The sequence below is a fragment of the Crocodylus porosus genome, unplaced genomic scaffold (assembly GCF_001723895.1).
Source record: "Crocodylus porosus isolate Cpor-Errol unplaced genomic scaffold, CroPor_comp1, whole genome shotgun sequence".
Classification (NCBI taxonomy): domain Eukaryota; kingdom Metazoa; phylum Chordata; order Crocodylia; family Crocodylidae; genus Crocodylus; species Crocodylus porosus.
The window spans coordinates 273,479-297,612 of NW_017728930.1; the positions used below are offsets into that span (position 1 = coordinate 273,479).

Sequence of the window (24,134 nt, forward strand, 5' to 3'; positions counted from 1 at the left end):
CCCGGGTCCTCCCTCCTCCCTTTTTTGAAGATGGGGACCACGGTGGCTATCTTCCAGTCATCCGGCACCTGGCCCGAGCACCGCGAGCGCTCGTAGAGCTGTGCCAAGGGCCCTGCAAGAACCCCAGCTAGCTTCCTCCACACCCTGGGGTGGAGAGCATTTGGACCCGCTGACTTGAGCATGTCCAGCCCCTCCAGAAGCTCTCTGACCCGGTCCTCCCCAGCCCGAGGTCTGGAAGCGTTCCCCTCGAGTCCGTCTGGCATCACAGCAGGGAAGTCCTGGTCCCTGCCCAAGAAAACAGAGGTGAAGAATTGGTTAAAGAGGTCTGCTTTCTCCTCTGGCGCAGCCACCAGGTTGCCCAGAGGATCTTGCAGGGGCCCCACGTTTCCCGGTGCTTTCTTCATCCTCCCTATAGATTTGAAAAAGGACTTTTTATTATCTTTGATCTTGGACACAAGTCCTAGCTCTGTGTCCGCCTTAGCTTTCCTGACAGCCCCTCTCCAGGCCCGAGCAGTGGAGGTATACGCCTCTTTGGAGATAGCCCCTCCCCCGGGTGTACGCTGCCTTTTTGGCAATCGGGCATTCCCAGATACCCTTGGTGAGCCAGGGGGGCTTTCAGGCACTCCTGCCCCCCTTGCTTCTTGTTGGGATGGTCACCCCTCGGGCCCTGACTATCGTCTCCTTAAGGAACGACCGCTCATCTTGGGCACTGAGCTCCCCTGCTCTCGGGACCCCCAGCGCCTCTCCCACTAATCTCCTCAACTCGTTGAAGGTGGCCCTCTTGAAGTCTGGGGCTACCGCCTTGCTGCAGGCACTCGACACCCTGCGCTGGATGGTCCTATGTCTCAGAGATAAGCGAGCACCGCAGGAGCAGCTCTGTGCTGAGCAGCACTTGGCCACAAAGAGCAGGCTGCAGCAGGCGCCGGGGGGGGAGCTGTGATCTTTGGGTTTGCAACGGCCTTTGAAAACACTACCGAGTCTTATCCTGCGAGCGCCTGAGTAACTTTAGAACTGATCTGAACTGACCACGTCTCCAAGATGCAGGAAACTACCGCGCGGACTTTCAGGATGAGGCTTGCCAGAACTCAGGCAGTTTCTAGAAGAGGCCGCGACGGTGCTGGGACCTCGCTGCTGCTCCTGGCTTTGTGGCCGCTCGCCTGCTGGCCCCAGGCACCTCGCTGCGCTCTGCCCTCCCTGCAGCCGTGCTGCTGCTACGGGAGCGATCTTGTCTGTCCAGCCGCGCGCGGCCGTGCGCCGTGTCTGACCCTCCGCCCTGCTCGGCGCCCCGCCGGGCAGCCGCGGTCCCAGGGAATGGCCGGGGTCTGCGACCTGCAGGGACGCTGGGGTAGAGGTGGTGCTGTAGCAGGGCCGTGCCAGGATGGCCCGGAAGCAGCACTGTCACCGTCCGTCCCCGGTGCTCCTGCCTCGCCCGGCCTGGGAGCCGGCTCTGGAAACCAGCAGGGAAGGTTTTGTTTGACTGGGACTCTGGTTTTTGCTACCCAACCTTCCCCATTAGTCATATCAGGACCAAACACCTCCTCTGCCTCTCTGCCGAGCCCTGCCGGGCACGAGGGAGCATCCCTGGTTACGGGATGTGCAGACAGCCCTGAGGTTTGGCTGGGAACCGTGGGGCAGAGAGTGCAGTCGCTCCTGGCTCCGGCGGCGGGGGAAGTTCGTGCTCTGGCTGGGGCTTTGTTTCGCAGGCCTAGTCCCGCAGCAGTGCACGTGTGTGGGGAGTCCAGGAAAGCTCCCCACAGCTAAACACCTTCAACACCTCCCTCCTGGCTAAACACCTTTGGGTGCAGCACACACCTGGGACCTGGTGGGCCCACAGCACCACTGGCCTGCCCGTGCTCACAGTCTATCCCTGCTGGCTTTGCAGCCATGCTAGCTGGCTTTGCAAGCACACTGGGCACAGGGGGAGCAGTGCTGGTGAAAAGCAAGAGGGTGGGAGGATTTCATAGCGCACGGGAGGGTGCTGGGACAGTTAGCACCAGGCCAGAGCTCTGCACTGTGCACAGCTCATTTTTCCAGACCTTGCAGCCGTGCCAGGACGGGAGGTAGCCAGGCTCTGGCTGCACGTGGACAGCCTGACATCCGAGCTGGGAAGGGGTGCGCTGGTGCACACGTGGCCCGACCAGCCCCCTCCCGCAATGCAACTCAGCACAGAAAGTCGGGCAGCGCGTGGGGGAGCTGTGAAACAGCAAGTGCCGCAGTCCCTGTTTCATCAGGCAGACGGCAGGAGCGTGCCCAAGGTCTGATGTGTGGGGGCAGCCAGGGCAGATGCTTGGGGTCCTCATGTGAGATCCCAGCCCAGCAGCCCAGAGCAGGAAAGGTGTAGCGCTTTGCAGCACCGCCCCATGCTTGCGGTGCACTTGCAGAAACCACAGCCCAGCATGACTGAGTGAGCGTGTGATGCTGACCTTTAGTGTGCAACAAGCCCCTGAGGAGGGCCTGGGGAGGGGGAAGCAAGCCACTGCTGGCTTTTAGTTTCCTTTCCTGGCAGGCAGCTGCTGTTCCTGTCCTGGGCCATGCATGCCTGACTGCAAACCTGCGGTGGGGAGAAGTGGAGCCCAAGCAGCCAGGCCTGGGCAGGCCGGTCGGCATTGTCAGGAGACAATTCCTATGTTCAACCCCCCAAACTGGCCTTGTTTCAAGGCAACTGGGAAAGGTTTGGCTCTGCCACTTTCTGCAGAAACCCAGGGACCTTCAGACAAACCAAAAAGCCTCCATGGCATGTTCCTCTGGTCCAAAAGCCACTTATATCCCTAACAGCATTTGCCCCTCGTCCAGCCATGCAGTTTTCTGCCATGCCATAGGGCAAAGTGGTGTTTGCACCTGACACTCGGGTCACTAGGGAGCAAACCCCGGGGTCTTCAGCCAGCTCTGCTCTGTGCTTCGCCCACGCCCCATCATCCCGGTCGCTGACCTGGGGCCAGAAGCCAGTTCCCAGCACATGCCAAGTGACCGGCTGCCTTGGGCTCAAACCTGCAGACTGTGTGCTGGCACGGCAGAGGCCGGAGGCACCGTGGAGCCAAGCGAGGCTGCAACTGCGTGCGTGGCGCCTGCCCCGCGCAGGAGGAGACCAGCTGCTTGCCTCCCAGCACCGGCGGCCCTGTGCCTGCTGCCTGCCCCGCCACAGCATGGGTGCGTGAGAGTGCCAATGGACAGACCCACGCAGTGGTGGGGCAACAGGGTGGACGCAAGCTTGGATCTGCCCAAACCTCCCTCCAGTGCCACCAAATCTGAGTTTTCCACCCCACTGCCGCCTGCTCTGCCTAAGCAGTGACAGCAGCGCAGGGCTGGGCAGGGGGACGCGGAGCAGCTGCCGGCAGCGAGGGCTGCGTGGGCCCTGGCTTGCTGTACCCGTCTCTAGCCAGGCACCAGGAGCCTGACTGCCGAACGCGAGTCACACGAAACCTGGCTCGCGGCAGCATCGAAGGTGATGTCCTCCTCGCAGCGTAGCCGGGGCATGACTGGCAGGGACTCGCGGCAACACCCTGGCAGCGCCGAGCAGCAAGGCTGCTTTCACGAGGCTGCTGTCCCGGGGACAGGTCACCCAGCGCTGCCAGGGCAGGGCATGCCAGCGCCGGGAGCTGCGTGGGTTACGCAGGCAGGTTGGGTGCTCCGTCGGGAGCGTGTCGTTCCTGCCGCGAACACGAACCCGGGCTGCTGTCGCAGGGAAGAGCCTCCCGGAGACGCTCATTTTCCCCTGCTTGTGCCCACCCAGCTCTCAGCAAGCAGCAGGTTTGGGAGGGAGGGAGAGAGATGTATGCATGCCTTTCTCCCGGCGTCCCCCTCCCCACAGAGCCGCAGGGTGAGAGACAGCAAACAGAGGACTTGAAGCCTGCTTCTTCCAAGAGGCTTTCTCCAGCTTGAGATGAAACATTTCACTGTTAAAAAACATCACAGGCCTTTTGGAAGGAAACTACCTTCTGCACCAAAGAAAACCAGTGTTTCATCCTGAAAACCCTGCGATGACAGGCTCGAACCCTGCATGGTTGTGGGCAGGGGAGGGTTTTTCCCAGACAAAGCGATCTGCCAGCGCTCGCTCGCGGGGGCCTGGGCTCGCTGGCTGCAGTGTTTCGAGGACACCTGTCCTCGGGCCAGCACAGAAGGCAGGCGAGCAGGTTTGTCCACCCCAGCCTCGTCCCTTGAGTCAGATTCCTGTTTGGGAATTCATGCGAAACCGTGCAGTTCCCTGCGGAAAGCTCCCAGGGCAGGAGGAGGAAACTGGGCAGCTCGGGCGGGGGTGAGCTGTGGCACCAGGGAGAGGCATCGCGCCCAGGTCTCCGGGAGCCCAGCAGCTTTCTGAGTAAATCAGTACCTTGGGGGGTCCCAACAGAGCATCTTCGCCCTCCTGCCGGTGTCCGGAGAGCTGTCCCTGCCCGAACAACATGGCTCAGCCCACGGGAAGCCGGGGCCCTGCCCGGCGCCTCCCTCTGCCCCGCGTTTGGCCGCGCGAGTCGCTGCCTGCCACGGGGCAGAGGCAGGTGCCCGTACCAGACGCGCAGGTAATTGGGGAGCAAACACCCAGCCATGCTGAGGGACAAGTCCGACCAGTTCCTGCCGGGATTGCAGCGGCTGTGAGCACGCAGCGGGGCGCGCGCACTCCGCGCCGCCCGCCGCGCTGACGGCTCGCTCTCCAGGACGCTCTGTGCAGCGGGCATGGCCCTGCCAGCGCGGTGATCCCCGGCCCCGGCCCCCAGCCCGCGTGGCGGATGGCTCGGGACACCTCTCCGGTAAGGCTCTGGGCACCGCTTCCCCGGTGGGCGGCTTGGCTGAGCTCCTGGCTGTGTCACGGCTCGGCTTGGCAGCCTCACCGCTCTGTGCACCTGATGGTGGATCTCCACGGGACCCGGGCTTGTCTCGTCCCGTCTCTAGAGAATTCGCCCCTTGGAGCGGTGGGCGGGAGGATGGAGCGAGCCAGGCTGGCAGCCAGGCTCCGGGCCCTGGGGCGCCATTTTGCCTCCCTGTGCCTCAGTTTGCCCATCTGTGAAAGGGGCAGGATGCCCAGCAGGGACTGTGAGGCCGGGCTAGTGACTATGTGGGTGAGGGAGGTGCCAGCAGAGCATAAAGGATGGCTGCTCAGGGGCTGCATGCAGCGGCTGGTGCCCAGCTCTCAGGGCCAGGACCAGCGAGTCACGGAGGGAAAGGCTCTGGGCCCAGCGCTCAGTGTGGAGGCCGTGGAGCTGCCCTGGTGCTCTCGGCCGGAGGGCAGGGTCCGGGGTGGGAGCCGTGTGATCCAATGCACTAGGCATGGGCTGGGCAGCCAGGCACTCCCCGCCTGCTCCGCAAGCTTGACTTTGTTCAACTGTGCCTCAGTTTCCTCTTCTGCGCAATGAGGGCGATCCCTTGTGGGCGTGCCCATGTTGCTAAGTGTGGTTGCTTGTGGTGTGGGCTCCAGCATCCCCGTTCGGAGAGGGGATCCCACCGTGAGCATGCTGGGGCTGACGCGCCCGCGTCCTGCTGCTGAGGGTCCGCCCCGATGCCAGCCGTGGGGACTGCATCCCATTGCAACACCTGACCTGCTATTCGGACCTGGCTGCGCGGATTCCTTACCCGGCGGGCCACGCCGGCCTTCATTTCCAGCCATCAGGCAGGCCCCGCGTGGGGCAGAGGGGGACCCTGGCCAACGCTGTTGCCGCTTAGCTCGTGCCTGGCCAGGCCCCGGGGCACCATGGAAGAGAGCCAGGCTCCGGCGGGCGAGATGCGGGCGAGCGGGCGGCAGAGGGTCAGTTGGAAGGGCAGGGCATGGGTCAAGCTGGGCACGGTGAGATGCAGAGCAGATGCTTGGCAGCTCCGCGCATCCTGCAGGGTTGTGTGGTTTAGGCTGATTTAATCTTGTCAGGTGTCTGCTACTCAAATGCTTCCTGTGACTTTCTGTTTCTGTCCCAACGCACCACTTGACCTTGAGCCCCGTGCCCTGGTGCAAGTGTAACATCCTTGCATTGCAGCCTCCCACAGCCAGGCTGCAGCAGCTGCTGGGGCCCGTGCTGCCCCGTCCCACCCGTGCCTGGCGAGCGAGAGTCGGGCCGAGGCAGAGAGGCCGGGCCCCGGCTCTGGCCCGTGCAGATGACTGGGGTGGGCCCGTCTGCCCTGCAGGCCGCGTGGATCCGTGCTGCGGGCTCGGCCCAGCCGGGATCCCCTGTTTGCACCTAGAGCTCGGCAGCCGGGAACGAGGTGCGCAGGCCGTTGCCCGCTCCCGGATGCAGCTTCCTGGGCCGGGGGGACCCTCGGAGCTGGACAGCGATCCCTCCCTCTGCTTGCCCGCGGAGCCCCGCTGGGCTGCAATTTCCTGGGCCGTGCTCGTGGGGGGCGTGCTGCTGTCATGCCCGTGCTGTGGAGACGGCCCCTGGTGCTGCGCAAGCCGGTTGCTCAGCCCTGGCTCATATCACACCCTGCGCACCCCGGGGGTGCCCTGCCCTGCTCCCGCCGCTGGTGCCAGGGTGACCACCCTGCGAGGGCTGATGGGGTCTGAGCGGCCACGGACCCTCCTCCGAAGCTGCCCGGGAGCTGCTCGCCCTGCCCGAGAGCCCGGTGCAGTCCAGACCCTTGTTCCTCGAGCTAGACCTGTGGCTGGAGAGCAGAGTGGTCATCTCCCTGTGACCAAAGTGGTGTCTGACCCTCTGCGCGCAGCCAGGGCATGGGGCAGCAGCCTGCGGATGGACCCTGACTCTTGCTCTGCGCAGCCTGGCCTGGCCGGGCCGTGAGCTGCCGGAGCCGCCGTGCCTTCGGGCAAGGAAAGGCTCTCCCGTTCCCTGTCGCGGGGGCAGCTCTCCGTGGGCGCTCAGCTCCGCGGGCAGCAGGCCACGAGATTTCCTGTACTTCTGCTCCCGCCTCTCCAGCGAGTTTGGGTCAGGCCGGTGCTGAGGCTGGAGTCCCCACGGGAAGGAGGTGGGTGCTCCACGCGTGCCCTGCCGGGACAGGCGGTGGCACGGCCGTGCTGTGCGCTCTCTGGGGAGCGGCCAGCGACGCCCGTCCAGACCCAGCAGCCACGGACCGTCTCCAGCACGGTGGGGTCACTGACACCACCTACGGCCTTGCCCTGGGGCCGTCCCTGGATGGTGGCCGCTTGTCCCTGTCGCGGTCTCGTGTCCTGGGCTGAGCGCTCCCTGGGGAGGCGGCTGCCAGCGCCCGCGTGCAACGCGCCGGATCGACCGGGCGCTGCCGTGCGCGCTGCTCGCATGAAGCTTCAAGAGCATTTTTGTGGCCCAGATCAGGCAGCCCCCAGGAGACAGTGCTGGGCGGGGAGCAGTGATCTTGGCACGGCGTCTGGCCCACGCCGGACTCGTTCCCTGCGCGCATGCGGTGGGCCGGGGGGTCGGGGCTCCCTGTGCCCCCCGCCCACCCCCGTCCCGGCACAGAACAGGGACTGCCCGGCAGCCCGCTGGTTTTAGTACGCACAGCGAGCGGGGGTTTAAAGCCGAGGTCACGTCAGCACCAAAGCGGAGTTTGTGCGAGCGCGGCGCCGGGGCCGTCGGCGGAGGAAGGAGGGGGTGGCTGCGTCGGGAGACGATCTCGAGGGAAGGAAACAAACAAGGCGGAGGGCGTGACGGGGCCGCGGGCGGCATTCCAGCGCCCAGGAAGTTTCAGGGCTCGCAGAGCAGCACTAATAATTATCCCGGCCTGTCACGTCGTGTGCTCCAGATGAGTCACTGCGGGGTGATACCTGGGAACAGGCTCCCGGCTTCCCGGTTGCATCAAGTGGGCAAGGTGGCCGTGGCCGGGTCCCGGCCGCAAAGGAGCCTCCGGGAGGCCCACGAGCGTGGCCTTTGGCTCTGGGAGCTGCCAGCGAGTTGCAGGTCTTGGTGTCTTCTTCCCTCCAGGACACTCCACGTCCACCATCCAGCGACGCCGCCAAGCGCTCTGCCTCGGCCCGCAGCCACCCTCTCGCTGCCCGCTCTGCGCCGCCCCAGGAAAATGTCCGTGGCATCAGCTTCAAGCCCAACATGCTGGAGGCCAGGCCGGCTGCCCCGGCCCCCGTGGCTCGGGAGAACACCAGTAAGAGGGGTGCTGCGCCCACAACCCCCGGCTCCCGCAACGCCCCCCAGCCCGGGCTGGAAGCATGAGCCTGGGTCGTGCCGGCAATACCCCCGCCCGCCCCCGCCTGGGAGCCTTCCCCTGGTTCGGGGGCTCGGGGGGTGCGAGCAGCCAGTGCCCGGCCCCAGAGGCTGGCAGTGGGCTGGCGACCCTGTGCCAGGCTTTCTCCACGGGGCACATGGGCTGCGGGCCCCTGGGACAGAGCAGCATCAGACTGCGCCTCCCTGCATGCCCCGGGACCTGCCCCGACGGCAGCCGTCTGTGCCTGGAGGCGTGCGGGGCAAACCAGCACCCGGACATCCTGCCTGTGACTGTCGCGGCTTAGACTAGAGTCGGGCCCAGGCCCCAGCCCACGCCGTGTTGCAGGGCAGCTGTGTGACCTGCCAGGCTGGTCCTGAGCTCAGCAAGGGGGTCCCAGGCAGGAGCTGCTGGGGACGTGTCTGGCTGCGCGATGCGCCCGTGGGGCAGGTGCTTGGCCTGGGCAGAAGGGTGGAGGATTTAGGGCTTGGCCCCTCTGGCCAGGGAGCATGGGGAAGCTTGTGCAGCCTCTGCCCAGGCTGGTCCCAACAGATCTGCCAGCTGGAGTTGGCAGCGGGAGCCGGAGCACGGCTGGTCAAGCTTGTGGCCCTTGCCCCCCTCGGGAAGGTGCCACAGCCGGGCGAGATGCTCCCACAGCTGGATGGGGAGCAGGGCCAGGGGAGCATCTGCCCAGTCCTAGGAGAGGGGGCATCTCCGCTAGTGTTGCTCCGTGCATGTCTGCCCCGCGATGCCCCAGGTGCGACCGACCCTCTGCCTCTCCCCGTTGCACCGCAGGGTCCCCGGCACTGCGCTTCAAGGCCCCGCGGTGCATGAGCTACAAGAAGCTGGCCCTGATCTTCTGCATCTGTGTCCTCATCCTCCTCCTCATCACCCTCATCCTGCTCTGTGAGTCCCCCCCGTTTGCTGGGGCAGGGGCGGGGGGTGGTCACCCGCCCGCCGGTCCGGGCAGCCAGCGTCCTTGCCCAGCCGCTGCCCGGGGCCACAGGGGAGCCCGGTGCGCAGGGCCGCGGCCGCAGGCCTGCAGACAGACGCCGGCCCCGTGCCTGGGCCTTCCCTGACACCTCGTGGACGCGCAGAGCCTTGCGGCGGGCGGGCGGCTGACTGCGGAGCGCCCCAGGGCAGAGGAGAGCGGTTCTCCGGCCCGTCCTGGGGCCGGGGCCAGGCCAGGGCACGGCAGCGAAGGCAGCGGGTTAGTCGTGGGATGGGTCCCAAGCCGCGGCCCGCCCTGGCAGGCTGCTGTGCGGGTCCGGGCACGGGGCGACTCCCCATTCTCAGGTCGCGCTTCCCCTGACCCCGCAGGCAGGGAGTCCTGGGGCTGCGCTGCCCGGGGCGCGTGTGCTTGGGGCTCAGGTCCCCCGCCGGCTCTGGAAATGCTTCAGTAGCACCAGCCTCCCGGCTCCCGGCTCTTGGCACCGCTGGTCCTGCCAGGCCAGTCTACGGCTCTTCCAGGCTGTCTGGGCACAGCCCGGCTGGGCACGTCAGAGCCCCCGGCCACCCCTGCGGGCATCGGAGGGACGGGGACGGGGGATGCCTGCGACCTTCCTCCCTGCTGCCAGGTGCCTTCAGAGGCGTCGGGCAGGGCACAGACTGCGGGTGGCCATCTGGGCACCCCTTGCCGTGCTCTGCCGGGGCTCTGGGCAGGCGCCAGCTAGGACACTGCTGCACATCCTGTTCTGGGGCTCTGGGAAAGCCCCTGCCATGCCGTGGGGTCTGGGAGGCCCTGGGATGTGCCCCACAATCGCGCCCCAGGGCCCAGGTTTCAGGAGCACCCATCACGCCGGCTATGACGGTCCCTGAGACAGGGGCAGGGTGTTTTCAGGTGACCTCCCGCAATCAGCTAGGGCATGCAGGACCCCCTGGGCCTGCCGCGGCCCCTCTCAGCTGCGCCGCTCTCACCGGGCCACGTGTTTGCTCCCAGTCATGTTCTGGCGGTCGCAGACCGGCATCGTGCACAAGGAGCCGGCCGAGGTCTGCAAGGACAATGCTGCGCGCTGCGACGGGGTGGTCGAGTGCTCCCAGAAGTCGGATGAGCTGGACTGCGGTAACATCCTGGGGTCTGGTCTCCTGTGGGCAAGGGGTGGGACTTGTGCCACTGGCCTCAGACCTGCTCTGAGCCCCATCCCAGGGCCTTTCGCTCCGAGACCCCCGAGACGGCCCGAGTGCAAGCAGGCAGGACGCTGCTGCCTCTGCTACTGTCTGGGGTTGGCTGGTGCTGCCCGTCTGGCCCTGGGGCATCAGGAGCAGGGGCTGCTAGGGGGCTTGGCAGGGGTTCGGGTACAGCCCAGTCCAGCACTGGTGCGGTCGGCCCAGACGCCCTGCGCGGGTGCGGGAGGGCACGGCCATGGCACCGGTGGCAGCTCCTGCTCTCGGTGCCTCGTGCCCGCAGTGCGGTTCAGCTGGGACCAGTCCCTGCTCCACGTCTACTCCGGCGCCGAGAGCCAGTGGCTGCCCGTGTGCGGCAGCGCCTGGAACGACTCCTTCTCCCGCAAGACCTGCAAGCAGCTGGGATACCAGAAGTAATTCCTGGGGACGGGGGCACTCGGGCTGGTCGTGCTCTGGACGGGGAGGCTGGGCTGGGATCGGCGGGAGCGGGGCAGGCCCCCCATCCAGCCGCAGGACTCAGCCCCTCCGTCTCCTTCCAGCGAGTTTCTCACGGAGCTCATCCCGCTACGCTTCCCAGGCAAGAGCCTCTCGGTGACGGCGGACCGCAGCACCATCCAGGAGAGCCTCAACAGGTAGGAGAGGGGCCACCCTTCCCCTCGGCTCTGCCCCGTGTCTGCCCCGGAAAAGCCCTGTCTGAGCGGCAGCCCCTGCCCAGGGCCGTGCAGGGGGACAGTGCAAATCGTGGGTGACGCTCTGCTCACACGGCGCTGCAGAGAGAGCCCCGGGCAGGCTCCCGGGAGAGGTGGCTGCAGTCGTGTGCAAGGCCCCGGGCACCGCCCAGCTCCTTGGGCCTTTCCCACTCATCCTCATGCAGCGGAGCAGGGAGGCGGGACGCGGCCAGCCCCACCTGCCAGCGGGTTTGGGAGCGGTGGGGTGGGCAGAGGAGCCCGGCACACCACGGTTTGCTCTGGACCCACTCTCCAGCGCAGTCCCAGTGTGAAGGCTCGTGCAGCGCGGAGCTGACCTGTCCTTGGGGAAAGCGTGTACACATCGGGAGCCCCCCGGAGAGGCAGATCCGCACCCCCGCGCCTGCTGCGAGGGGGCCCGAGGCACCTTGGTGCGGCCAACTCTGCCTCATGCGAGCTGTGAGAACCGGGAGAGGCTTCAGCACAGAGCCACGGGCTGCCTGCCCTCGCGGGCACGCGCCTGGCCACAGCCGGCCTCAAGGAGAGGCCTGAAGGGTGCTCTCAGGACACAGAGGAGGCGGCGAGGGGAGGCAGGCTGGGCAGGGGAGGCTCCTGTACCCGTGGACGGAGCTGTTGGAGCGCAGCTTCACCTCTCTGTTTTGTTCCCTTGTGCAGCTCCAGTTGCCCCACGGGAAAATATGTCTCCCTGCGTTGCACAAGTAAGGGGAAGGCTTTCCCAGGCTGGTGGGCAGGGCACTGCTGGGCTGTCAGGAGCGCTGGGTCTGGAGTGGGCTAGCTGCACCCACCCAGGGTGCCAAGTGGGGCATGGCATTTGTTATGGGGCTTGTTGCATTTTCCCCGCACCTGGGTAAAAAATGAAGACCCTTCCCATCCACATGCCCACAGCTTCTCACTGAAACGCTCAGTTTTCAATGAAAAAGGATTAAAAAACCACGGATTTTTGACTCCTTTGCCTTGCTTCTTTGGTCCTTTCCTTCGAGTGACTCCCACAGCCCTAGCACCGGGACAAGGTGCCGCTCTGCTCTGCTCTGCTCTGCTCTGCTCTGCTGGGGCCACGGGATCTATGCATGTCTGGGGTGTCGCGGCGCCTGTCGCCGGTGCACCAGCAGCGGTGCCAGTGGGCGCAGTTCTCGAGGCGCTACCGGGCTCCGCTTTTGCTCCGTTGGGCTGGGGCAGGCTGCGGGGTTGGCAGTTGCTGCTTTGATCCAGCAGCTCACGCTTGCACGCTTGCACCTGTGACTCTCTGTGACCCTGTGCCATGCACACGAGCCAGACCCAGTTCTCTGGCTGAGATGCCAGTGAACCGCATAGACTTTTGGGACAAATGCAAGCCCTCTTTGGGCCCTGGGCGAGGGTGCTCAGCCTGCGGGAGGGCTCAGCAAGTTGCTTCCCCCCAGGCTGTGGGCAGAGGACATCTAGCCGGATCATCGGTGGGACGGAGGCTCCCGTGAGCAGGTGGCCCTGGCAAGCTAGTCTCCAGTATGGGCCGGTCCACATCTGCGGGGGCACAATCATCGATGCCCGGTGGGTGCTCACAGCTGCCCACTGCTTCTTCATGTAAGTGCAGGTCGGGGCAAAGAGCGGGGGGCAGCAGGCCTGACCGGAGCCATGTCCCTGCCCCTTGGTTGCTCGGGGGGGGGGGCAGGGGCACAGCGGTGCCCATGCAGGTGTTGGGGGAACGGCTGCTTTGCCCTGGGGATTGTGTGCGTCGAGGAGGGCACCTGGCTCTTCCTCTCTCCTGGCGTCTAGGCTCCCCGAGAGAGCGCTGCGCTGCACTGCGCTGCTGGAGGCTGCCCGAGGGCGGCTGCAACCTGGTGGGGGGACTCGTGCAGGCAACAGCATGCACCCTGCCCTGCCTGGTCTGCCCTTGGCATGCATGTGCTGGGCACGGGCTTTGGGCACAGGGCTGGCACAGCGGTAGCAGGCTCCGGACCTCGCTGAGAGCTGTCTGGATGATTCCAGCCAGGCTCGGCTGTTGGCTTCATGTTCCTCCTCTTCTCCCCAGGAACAGCGTCAAGATCCTGGATGACTGGAAGGTGTACGTGGGGTCCTCCGACCTGCGGCAGCGCACCGAGGGCATCTCTGTCTCCCGCATCATCATCAACACCAACTACAGTGACGATCAGGACGACTATGACATCGCCTTGATGAAGCTCTCCAGGCCCTTGACGCTGTCTGGTGAGGCCTCTGCCGGCCGCGGGTGCCTGGGGACCGTCGGGACGCTTCCCCTCGCCCCTCTGCCCTGGCTCGCTCTCACTGCCGGTTCCTTGCAGCCCAAGTCCGCCCCGCCTGCCTCCCGATGTACGGGCAGAAGTTCCTGGCCAGCAGGTCGTGCTTCATCACTGGCTTCGGAAAGACCAAGGAGAGCGAAGGTGAGAGGTGCCCGGCTGGCCGGCCACGCCGTGCCGTGCCGCGCCGCAGAGCAGTCGCGTCACAAGGGAAAGCCCCCGCGAGCGCAGGGTGGGGGCAGAGGGGGGCCAAAGCCTTCCCTCTGGCAGGTGCCTCCTGTCAGTGCCGGCAGGATGGAGCCACCAGGAACCAGGACCTGTTTTCTGGGATGTGGCTCGAGCCTGCAGAGCCGGGAGGAAGGCAAACCCCGGGCTGGGGGGGACGCTGGCCTCCCCGTGCGGCAGCGGGGCCAGCCGTAGGACCGTCCTCTGCCCACAACAGTCCCTCAGAGCAATCCCAGGGGAGCAGCCCGGGGCTCCCCAGCACCGCCGGGCTGAGCCGTGCCCTCTGGTCACCCCCTCCCGCCCCCGCAGAGAACACCACCCCCCGGCTGCGGGAGGCCGAGGTGAAGCTGATTGACTACCGCATCTGCAACAGCAACGATGTCTACGAGGGCTACCTGACCCCCCGGATGATGTGCGCCGGCTACCTGGAGGGCGGGCGGGACTCCTGCCAGGTGAGGGCCCGTTCCCCTGGGGCAGCCGGGGGCTGGGGGGCAGGACCCGTGGTTTGAGCAGGGACGATGCCGGTGGGGCCATGTCCTCTGTTTACGCGATGATGTCTGCTAGTCACTGTGGGCCGCCTGTGGCCGGCGGTTCACGGGGACCCCGCGCCCTGCTGGGGTGTGGAGATGGAGCCGATGTTAAAGCTCCCGATGGGGTGGGTCCGGCTGGTCGGGCGGGGCTGCACCCAGGAGCTGCGCCGTCTCCTGCCACGTCTCGGGGTGGGTCACTCTTGCGGCCTCCCTGACGCTGCCTTTTGCCCCAGGGTGACAGCGGGGGGCCCCTGGTCTGTGAGGACAACGGCCGATGGTACCTGGCCGGGGTGACGAGCTGGGGCACGGGGTGCGGCCAGCCCAAAAAGCCCGGGGTCTACACACAAGTCACAAGGTTCCTCAGCTGGATTCACAGCAAGATGGAGGTGAGGCGCGCATGGCGGGGCGGGACGGCACGTGGCTTTACCTCGGGCCTCCAGGTCCTGGGCACCGCGAGGCTTCGAGGGCTCTGGGCCCGGGGGCGCAGGGTGTGCAGGCCGCAGCGGTGACTGTGCCAGGCCTGCCTGCGGGTGCTTTCGGCAGGACGGCACTGGGGGCTGGCACCGCTCATGTGCCGGCTCTTTCCAAGTGCTGCGGGAACGTGCGTCAGCACCAGCCTTGTGGCCACAGGTTCCAGCCCTGCCCCAGCCGACCTGCCCCGTGACGCGGCTGCTTGTTGCCCCCGGGGGCTCACGGGGCAGGCCTTTGCCGGTCCTGGGGCTTTGCTGAACCCCCTTTCCTCTGGTGGCTGCTGTGCCCGTGCCGCTCCCCGTGCGCGGGGGTCTGTGCAGCCCCCTGCACGGCCGTCACTGGGAACGGAGCCTCCCCCGCGGGGCTGGGCCCGACTTCTCCTGCCTAACCCTGCTCCCGTCCCCTTTGCAGAGCGAGAGAGACTGAGGACAGGGCAGGCCCCGCTCAGGCTCCTGCGACGCCGGCCCACTGCACCGCCCTGCTCCCGTGGGGCGACTGCCGGTGGAGGAGAGACCAGCCGCCCCGTCCGGACTTCCCCAAAGACTTACTGGCCCGCAGCTGCCCTGGTTCTTTGCAAGCGCAGCATGGGTAGACCTCCAAAGTCAATTTACTCGCTCAATAATTGAGCTGGGAAATGCAAGCTGGCAATCCGGGAAGCAGCCTAGCCGTGGGCTTGTCAGCTGTTCCCAGGGACACGGGGGAGCCCCTTCCCTCCAGACACTTACAACTGGAGGTGAGGCAGCATTTGGGAATCCCCTGCAGGGAAGACCTCATAGGTCCTTTCTGGCTCTGAATTATATGACCGTGAGATAGGCGCGCCAGGGCTGTGTCCTGCCAGTGCTTGGCATCAGAGCGGGGTGGAGGGGGCGGCAGGGAGAGGGCGAGTCGGAGCTGCTGGGGTGCAGCCCTGGGCTCTGTGCCCTGGGGGCTGCGTCCATCCTCGCTGCCGAGCCAGCCGAGGAGCGGGACACGGGCACCGGGGGCGCAGAGCCGGTGAGTGAGCGCCCAGGCCTTGGGCATCGCCAGGGAGCTGTCCTGGGCCATGTGGCTCGCACTTGTCTCCTCGTGCCTGACTGGAGCCACGGATGCCCTGAGCTCTCGCCGTTGCAAATAGACAGGGTGCAACGGGCGCTTGTAAACGTGTCAGTTCAAAGCCCCTATTTAGCATGCGTCCCCGGGGCGGTGAGGGGTACATTTCAGTGGCGCTGCTCTGGCACGGCAGCAGGGCTACGCAGACAGGCAGCACCCCGCCGCAGGAGATTGCAGGAGCCCGGCAGCAGAGGGAAGGGAGGAGGTCGAGCTGGGGGGGAAGCAGCCGAGCATGGGGAGGACCCCGCACGTGAACGCTGTGAAGGGAGCCGCGCTAAGGATGCTGGCAGGCGGGGGGGCTTGGGGGCCATGACCGGGCTTAAGCATGAAGGTTTGAAAGCACAAATGTCACCCTGGTTTTTTGTCATCTGGCTTTGGGGCATCTGAGCATCTCGTGTCTGAGCTACCCCTTGATGGGGGACCCCTCTCCCTGCCGTGCCAAGGCCTGTGGGCCAGGGCCTCGCGCAGGAACCGCTAACGACCGCCAGGACGGGGGCGTTGGGGCCCTGGGCCCCAGGGCCGGAGAGCCGTGTCACGGGAGGGGAACGTAGAGGACGCCACTTGTAGAAAAGCACGCGGTGCCCAGGAGCGCAGGGAAGCAGAGCGAGTCCGGCGGAGAAGCGCCGAGCGAGCGGGAAACGGCTCTGATGCGCTCGTCTTGCCTGCGCGAGAAGCTCCCGACCGGCCGGCAGGAGCAAACCTGGGCAGAGCGCGGGGTGGCTTGACCCCTCCGGGCATCGTCTGTCTGCGGCTGGCGACGTCCGGCGTGCGGCGCCGCGCATGGGCCCTCTGGCGACCGCTGCCCCCGCGCAGCCGCTGCACGGCTGCCGGCTGGCGCTCGCAGTCGCTGCAGGACTGTGCTTCAGCTCCACTTCCCGTGCACGCTTGGCGCCGAGGCGCTGGGGAAGACCGAGGCAGGGCCGCGGTGCCCGGGCCCTCCCGCCTTCCTGGTGCTCCTGGTTAGACCGTGCGCAGCTGTCTTCTGCACCCCGGGCCTGTAACGCCTCTGAGCGACGGCATTATTATGGCTCCACAGTGAGGTCTTTCTTCCGCTCTCATTTACACGGGGAGGCCTATCGAGAGCGCCTGAGCTGTGCGGCGCTGGGAAACGATGCATGAACAAGAAGTGCAACGAAAACATCAGAGACAGGGCCTGGTCAAGGGAGCGCTTTGTCCATTTCCTCTGACCCTCACAGAGTTGTTCTCTGCTCTCGGCTTCATAGCTCCCCCTCGTCGTGTTCATCCCCACCTGTGACACGGTCGCCGGGAGCCCCTGGCCCTCCGCGCTGACGGGATGTGAGCACAGGGGCTTCTGCCCGAATGACTGAGGATTTGACATTTGATTTCTGCAGGGCTGAGGCTGACAGCCTGTAGCAGAGCCCCCCTCCCCGTCACCCACGGCGGGTACTTTGGAGCTGGGAAAGGGCACTCCTGTGGGCTGTGTGCCTTGCTCATCGCCGCCGTATCCAGGCTCCAGCTGCTGCAGCTCAGGCCCTCTGCACATCAGGACCCGGACGCACTTCCTTGCCTTTCCCTGGGTCTGACAGGAGGACGGTGCCCGCAGCACGGCCTGCACGGGCGTAGCAGGGGGTGCTAGTACGCGTGCAGGTGATCTCCCATGCTGGGTGTGAGCAGGACTCGGTGGTACCCTGCACGTTTCTTGCAGCAATATGAAATCCCCTTCCTTGCAGAGCTGCCCCTGCCAGGGCAGTTACCTCCCATTAAGGACAAGGCTGCAAGTGTGTGCATGGCCCTGGCTTTGCCTGGGAAGAAGGAAAGGTGACGTGTAGGTGCCTGCGTGCAGCCCGTCTCCCTGCTGGAGCCGTTGCGGGGGAGCCAGTGCTTGGGAGCAGACGGCAGCGCTCTCCCGTCCCAGCAAAGCTGCCGCGGTCTCCTCTTGCTCTGAGCTGCGCCCGGCGGGGAGGGCGGCTGTGCGTCCTGTTCCCCAGTGGTGGGAGCTGTCATCCGCTGGAGGGCTGGAGAGTGAAGCCCTTGAGGCCTGCTGCGTGCCTCTCCCCTGCCTCCACCATCCTGGCACCGAGCTCGCAGGCAGCGTGCAGGAAATGGGTGGAGAAAGACGGGGTGGGGAGCAAGTCCAGGGCAGGGGAAGCTGGACCATGTGGACTGTCTGTCGCACAAGCGACAGGTCTGCAGTGATGTGCACAGACCACGAAACACAGCCGTCCCGCTGGCTGCATTGGCTCCGCTGCACGGCGTGGTTTCCTGCAGGCGCATGCGTGCTGCCGAGGGGCGTCGGGGAGGGTGGCTGCACAGGGCAGAGGTCGGGGGCGCTCTGTGCGCGGGGGCAGGCTGCCTGGCAGGTGCCTGTGGGAGGTGGAGAGGGGCTGGGGTGTGCAGAGATGGGCTGGTGGTATGCAGTGGGCTGCATGAGCAGAGGGGTCAGCCTGGGCAGGGGCCGGATGCCTGGGATGGGAGGGCGAGGCGAGGTGTGCAGGGGAGGCAAGGCCTGGAGAAGAGGTGTGTGCTCAAACAGTGCTAACCATGTCGATGAGGTCAGAGTCACCAAAAGGGAGAGGTGCCCTGGGCAGACCCCTGGAGCAGGCGAGGCAGGCTTGGCAGCGAGCGCTCCTCCCGCCGCAGGCTGCCTGGTAGTGTGTGCTCAGGGTCGTGTGTGCGCACGGAGGGGTACGGCCCTTCGCCCCTGGCTGGATAGGACCCGACCAAAGTGCAAAGCCTGGCGCCTCATGCCTCCTTGCAGCTGGACCCAGCAAGGGCACTTGGGTGCGACACGTGGCCGGGACAGGCACCACTTTCCCGCTGGCCGGGCATAGGTGCGAGGGGGCTGCTCTGCCCCTGCCCCTGCCCCGGGGACGCGGGGCGACAGCAGCGCACAACCCGGGGGGCGGCCTTGCTGTCAGCTCGCATGGCCCCTGGCAGCACTTGCAAGAGGGAGGGAGGGTGCGAGCCGTCTCCGCAGAGAGGGGAAGCTGCAGGTGCAAGCCCTGAGTGCAGGATTGCCAGGGCAGGGCTGCGCAGCTGCAGCCCACCAGCTCATTCCCATCAGGACCAGGGCTATGGGAGGCAGGGCATAGGTAGGAGAGCTGCTACCTTCTGGATGGCTCTCTGTCTCTGCCTGGCTTGGCCAGGGCCGCTGCAGGGGACTGCTGGGATCCTAGGGCCCTGGCTAGAAGGTGGAGGTGGGGGCCCAGAAACCACCCCCTTGGGCTGGAGTTTGGGCTGGGGAGCAGTGCGGCTTGAGCCCCCCTCCCGAACTTGTGTTCATCTCCTATTGCGACTTCTTTATCAGGAGCTCGCTTTGTGGACAGGCGGGGGAGCAGCAAGATGGGCGCAAGCCTGAGCCTCCCCGTATCTGCCTGTCTCCTCGCACCTGCAGCCTGCGCTTGCCCGTATCTGCTGTCCCGCGGCGCCCGTCAAAGGATCTCGTGGCACCCGGCTGAGAATCGCCCGCACTAGAGAGTTCGTCACTGAGCGCAGGAGCAGGGGGAGGAAGAGCTATTCTGAGCTGGGCAGCAGTCGTGCGGGCAGCGTGCTCACCGCAGCGTGGCCGGCGGGCTCTCGCGCCTTCTGCGGGAGGCCATCAGGCTTGGTAGCGGGGAGCCTGGGAGCGAGTGCCCTAGGGCTGGGGACCGGGAGAGGGAACTGGCCGCAGGCTCAGCCCGGCTGCCCGTGGCAGCGGGAAATCGTGCCCCCTTTGCCAGGGGAGTTAGAGGGAAGTTGGGTGTCTCGTCACCGTCTGCCCTCGGGGAGGTGCTGAGGACAGGGGAAAGCTCCTTCTGGCCCAGTGAATGCGCCCACACATGCACACGACCTTGCACGTGCATGCGAGTGTGCGAGCATGCTTCACCAGCTAATACAGGCAGCTGCTGCCCCAGGCGTCTGGTTTCATCGGTAGAAGACTTTAATTCAGTGGAGAAGCCTGTCCTTGCTGCAGGATTCCTCAGGTTTTTTAACCATAAAAAGGTAATTTCCTATGAAACTCTTCAGGTGTTCGGTTGTCTCTATAGAACCAGATTAAATCCTGGCATGGGCCCTACTGATCTCACCTCTGGTAAATACATATTATGGGACATCTCCTACATGGTGGAAGAGTGGATGTGGGGGGTTATGTCCAAACCTGCAGGCAGCTTTGGTTTGCTTTGTGCACGCACAAGTCTGTGCTACCAGGTTGGTGTACGCGATGGCAGAGACCTTCCCTGGCTGGGCTCCCACGTGCACAAACACTCCCGCGTTACCTGTGCATGGGTTTGTACTCAGACAGGCAGATGTAGTCAAGCCACTGTGCGTGCACCAATGTACTCCTGGCCGCATCAGTACACGCCTGCACACGTGGGGTGCAGGGGCATTTCTATTTATGTTTTGACCTTTCACCAGTTCATCTTGTCGTTGATGTTTCCTAATGCTTAGCAGGGCAGGGAAAGCCTCCTCCAGCAGCTGCCAGTGGCTATGCTGCGATGCTGAGTAGGGTCCCGAGCCGTTGTGCATCGGCCCGGGTGTGCTGGTCTATCTCCTCTTTCTGGAAGTCCTCGCTTTTATCTCCTAAGCCCAGGAGCGTGGCGAGAGCAGCAGGCCTGACTGCATGCAGAGACTGCATCACTGAGAAGCAGATCTCTTTTAAACAAAAAAAGACAATCAGGCCCAAAATGGAACCGAGCAAGAGCTGATCTCGTTGAAATGACATCCTGCTAGCAGTGCAGCTTCAGTGCACAAAAAATTATGTCTCTAACAGGGATTTCACCATCCAGGAAATTATTGTCCCTCTGGGCACCAGAAATGGCCTTTCTGAAGCAGGTAAATAGTTTCAAATTCCTAATACACGTTTAATTTACTTCTCCTAACACGGGCACCCAGCAGTCTTTGCACTGAGCCAGAAGAAGGGAGGGTAACGTTTTCCTGGGGGTTGAAATTTCTAACCCAATTAGGAGTGATTGCTGCTTTTTGAAGCTGGCTGGACCATTTAGTTGGCATTTTAAGCTGTGTCATTTCCGAGGAAAATGCCAGTCCTTTGCAGAGGACAGGAAATTGTAGTCCATGTCATCTCCACTCTCAAGTGTTTGAGCAATAAGATGTTGTTCTTTTAATCTGAGGCAAAAAGAGAAAGGGCTGATGTAGGTAATGCTGGAACAGAGGAGAGCAGGGGCGAGACGGGAAAGGGAGATGGTGTCTGTGTTTGTGGCCGAGGTGCGCTGCGTGGGCGAGAAGGGCACCGCGTGCCATCCCTGCCCCGTTTGCAGCGAGCAGCGCCGGCTCCTCGGCCTCCCTGCTGCCTGGCTTGTCCGTTCGTGCCCGGGCAGGGCCTGTTGCTGCCAGCGTGGCTGAGACCAAGCAAACTCCTGTCACGCCAGCCGCGATGAATACAGACAGGACTTGAGGTTGCAGCTGAAAGCAGCTGGCTCCGTGGCCTGTCCCTGACCCCGGTGCCAGGCAGCGTGAAAGCCTTTCTGCTTGGAATGGAAAAGGCATTTTGAAGCCAGATGTAGGGAAGACGGAGAACAGAACAAAGCCAAAAAGAGCCAGACAAAACCTCGGTGCTTTCCTGTGCCGCGGGGCCGGGCGACATTGTGACGCAGACGCAGGACGGCTCCTGCCGCCGGGTGAAGCGGTGGTTCACAATCCTAAGGGGCAAGAGCCCCAGAGCAAGGCCGCGTTGGGGCCTGCAGCCGGGTCCTCACCCCAGCTGTGCTGGCCCCCCCGGCATCAGCCCTTGCAGCCCTGCCCCTTCGCCCCCCGGAAGCACAGTCAGCCCCCAGCCCCCCGCCCGCCTGGGCTGCGCCTGCAGGACCAGTGTAGGTTTGGGTGCTTGTTCCCACTGCTGCTCTCCCTCCTCTTTCCTTCCCCGTTTGGTACATGCTGCCAATCCCCATGCAGCACTTGCCACCCAAAAATGTGAAACCATGGAGATTATTGTGGTGCACCAGTGGCGACTCTCCCGAAGCCCCCAGTGCTCAGGCAGAAAGCAGGGGGGCTGCAGGGGCCAGGGTCTCGGACTCAACTCTTGCCATCCTTTCAGGAGAAATCTGGGAGTTTGTTGCCTTGGGGCAGGGGGCATGCGACAGCCCCACGCCCGTTCAGAGCTTACTGCCAGCCCCCGGCGCAGGCTGCTGACCCCACGGACCTCGGCCAAGGGGAGATCGCCGGGGCTGCTTTGCGCTTCTGTCCTGCTCTCTTGCTGGAGGGCTCTGGTGGGATGGGAGTTTCCACCTTCCTCCAGCTCCACGCCTGTTTCCAGCTCCCCTCCAGGCTCCTACGTGCAGCTCTCTGGAAAACGAGGAGGGGAAGTTGGGAGCATTTCTGCAAAATCAGTGATATAAAACAGTCTCGACATAAATCCAGAAGTTCACGGAGCAGCTCCTCTCTGCAGTGCTAAGCCCGTGTGCGGAGCTGGCAACGGGCTGGACCGGGGCCTCTGGCAACAACTCTCCAGGGACAGAGTATCCCGTGCTTTTTCTTGCACCCTCGTCGGAAGCAGCAGCAGCAGGGCCCTGTCGGGGGTGGGTACTGGGCTATGTGCACCGGGGGTCTGGTCCAGTGCTTCCCATGTTCCTACACCGAGAACAGCATAGGTCAGTGCCACCCAGGTGGATATAAGGGATGGTTATAAGGGTAAGAGCCGTCCTGTGAGCTGCCGCTAGCTGGCAGCCAGTCTGCCCCGAGCTGCCCTCTGCTCTGGTCTGCCTGGCTTCGCCAACGTGGCTTTTTAATGAAGATACTGTCCTAGAATCACGCCGGTTTTCTTGTCATCAGCAGCATCACTTTTTCCAGGGCCTTGAGTGCAACCATGAGTACCCCCCGATCCCTGCACCTGTCACGCTCTGGGCCTGGTGCCAGGCACTGCTGCCTGGCAGGTGAGGAGCGTGCAGTTCGGTTTCGATAAGCTGGGGCACTGCCTGGGTACCAGTGCACTACAAACCAGCACTTGCCTCTCAGAGGTCTCCCCCCGCCCCGGTGCAGGGTTGACCTGTGCCCGAGTGTCTGTTTGGGTGTTGCCCGCAGCGGCGCTGCTGGTCCAGTACTCTGCTCTCCCTAGTGCCATGGGCTGCCAAGGAAACCTCTTTTTAAGCTTAAAAAACCAGGTTCGAGGCCTCTGTAGGATGCTGCTAAATAAAGAGGCAGCTGGAGATTAAGATGCAAGCCACAGCTTCCCTCGGTGACCTATTTCTCCGCATCGTGTTCTGCTAACCTATTCTCGTGGGCCGCCAGCTTGCCTCGTGCGCCAGCACTCGTAATGGATGACGCCGGCCATGCCGCCCACCCCGCCCTCCTCTGCGCTGTGCTGGCGCCGGACGGGCCTTAGCATCGGAGAGGGGAAATCTGGGCACCGGCCCCTGCTCCACTGGTGGCTTTCTGCCCGCAGCCCAGCACGCGTGGGACTCTAAAGTTTGGTTTATTCGAACCTGAAGTAGCAGGTGAAATGTGGCTGCCCGCGAGTGCTGGCTGCCGTGAACTGGCACAGCTTGGTGGGCTTCGTTAGAGCGACGCTGGCTTGCCCCTGCAAAAGGTCTGGCCCCCGGTGCGCTGGGAACAGCAGCGCCAGCAGCACGCGGCGGGAGCTGCCGCAGCAGGCTGTGCTTAGATCCGGGGTTTTGTTGCGCTTCCCACTGAACGTGCGGGATCTGCTTTTCCTCCGTAGAAACGTTGGACCAGACCCTTTGCAGAGCCCAGTCGAGGTGTAACCTGCCGCTTCCCTGGGCTGGCATGGAAATGTCTGTAGTGCTGCTGTGTGCTGGAGCTGATTGCGAGGGGCTTGGTAGCTTAGGAGCAAAAGGTGAAATAGGGGGAAACAATTAAACCTGTTTTGTGCTCAGAAGCTCTAGGCTGCCGCGGTTCCCAACAGCAGTGAGCTACAGGTCTCTCCAGCGTGGCTCTCCCTTCGCTGCCTCTCCAGACCCGCCCGCCTGCGTGCAGCCAGAGAGGACTGTTGCTCTGGCAGGGATTTACTGCGCAGAACAGACAACGAAGGCGGGACAAGGTTACAGGGGGCCTGAGCCGATCTCAGTCTCTTGGCACCTGCCTCTCTGCATCGGGATGTCGGGTCCTGGGGGGGTGGCACAACAGATGCCACCCCCTGCCACAGAACTGGACCCAAGACCAGGCTGGTCACCGATACGGGCCCATTATCTCTCAGCCCTGCTCAGTAATTACCTTGAAATGCCAGCATCACTTTATTTCTTTCCCGTCTTCCTGGGCACTGACAAAGGAATGCACATCAGCACCAGGCCGTGGCCGCAGCATCCGCCCCCGGCAGAGCCGCGCGTCCGGACCAGCGCGGGGCGGCCAGGATGGCCTCTGCAGGAGGAGGGGGCTCCGGAGCAGCACCCGCACCAGCACGAGCTTGAGCCTGAGCGTGCCTGCTGGTGTCTGACACACACACCGGGTTCGCCAGAGCAGGCTTCCATGTTTAACTCGGAGGCTCTCCGGATCTGACACCCCAGGTTCGCCTTTTCGTCCCAGTCATTGGGACCCTCTCTCCATCCCGTCCCCTGATCCCTTCCCTTCCCCTCTTGTTTTTGCAAAAAATATGTATGCGTATGTGTATATGAAGAGGAACAGATAAATATATTCATTTAACTTTACCTCCAGCACTGTCAAGCAGCCTCTGGGGTTGGCCTGGCAGACCGAAGCGCAGGGAAGCCCGGTACCGGTTTGGACGCCGGGTGCGGGGCCGGGCCGCGCCTCCCCCCCGGCGCGGCGCGGGCACACGGGGCGGGGGGAGCCTGCGC

At 64.5% G+C, this 24,134-nt stretch overlaps 3 protein-coding genes across 3 annotated transcripts in view; 2 read left to right on the top strand and 1 right to left on the bottom strand.

Moving 5' to 3' along the window:
- IL10RA (interleukin 10 receptor subunit alpha) overlaps window positions 1-4,399 on the bottom strand; it is a 14,269-nt gene extending 9,870 nt beyond the window's left edge. The window contains exon 1 of the mRNA XM_019543117.1: window positions 4,328-4,399. Within this exon, the coding sequence (XP_019398662.1) occupies window positions 4,328-4,399 (72 nt within the window). The remainder of the gene's footprint in view (window positions 1-4,327) is intronic.
- Window positions 4,400-7,619: 3,220 nt separating this feature from the next.
- On the top strand, window positions 7,620-15,164 carry TMPRSS13 (transmembrane protease, serine 13; the record flags this gene model as incomplete). Its single annotated transcript, XM_019543119.1, has 12 exons — window positions 7,620-8,002; window positions 8,849-8,967; window positions 10,001-10,123; window positions 10,469-10,598; window positions 10,725-10,817; window positions 11,547-11,590; window positions 12,290-12,449; window positions 12,898-13,070; window positions 13,166-13,264; window positions 13,655-13,797; window positions 14,109-14,261; window positions 14,758-15,164. Coding segments are annotated over 12 exons (1,635 nt in total), but the record flags the coding sequence as incomplete, so codon positions are not given.
- The window catches only part of LOC109315407 (FXYD domain-containing ion transport regulator 6-like), a 37,193-nt gene continuing 26,347 nt past the window's right edge, over window positions 13,289-24,134 (top strand). The window contains exon 1 of the mRNA XM_019543082.1: window positions 13,289-13,317. The gene's annotated coding sequence lies outside the window, so the exon portion shown is untranslated. The remainder of the gene's footprint in view (window positions 13,318-24,134) is intronic.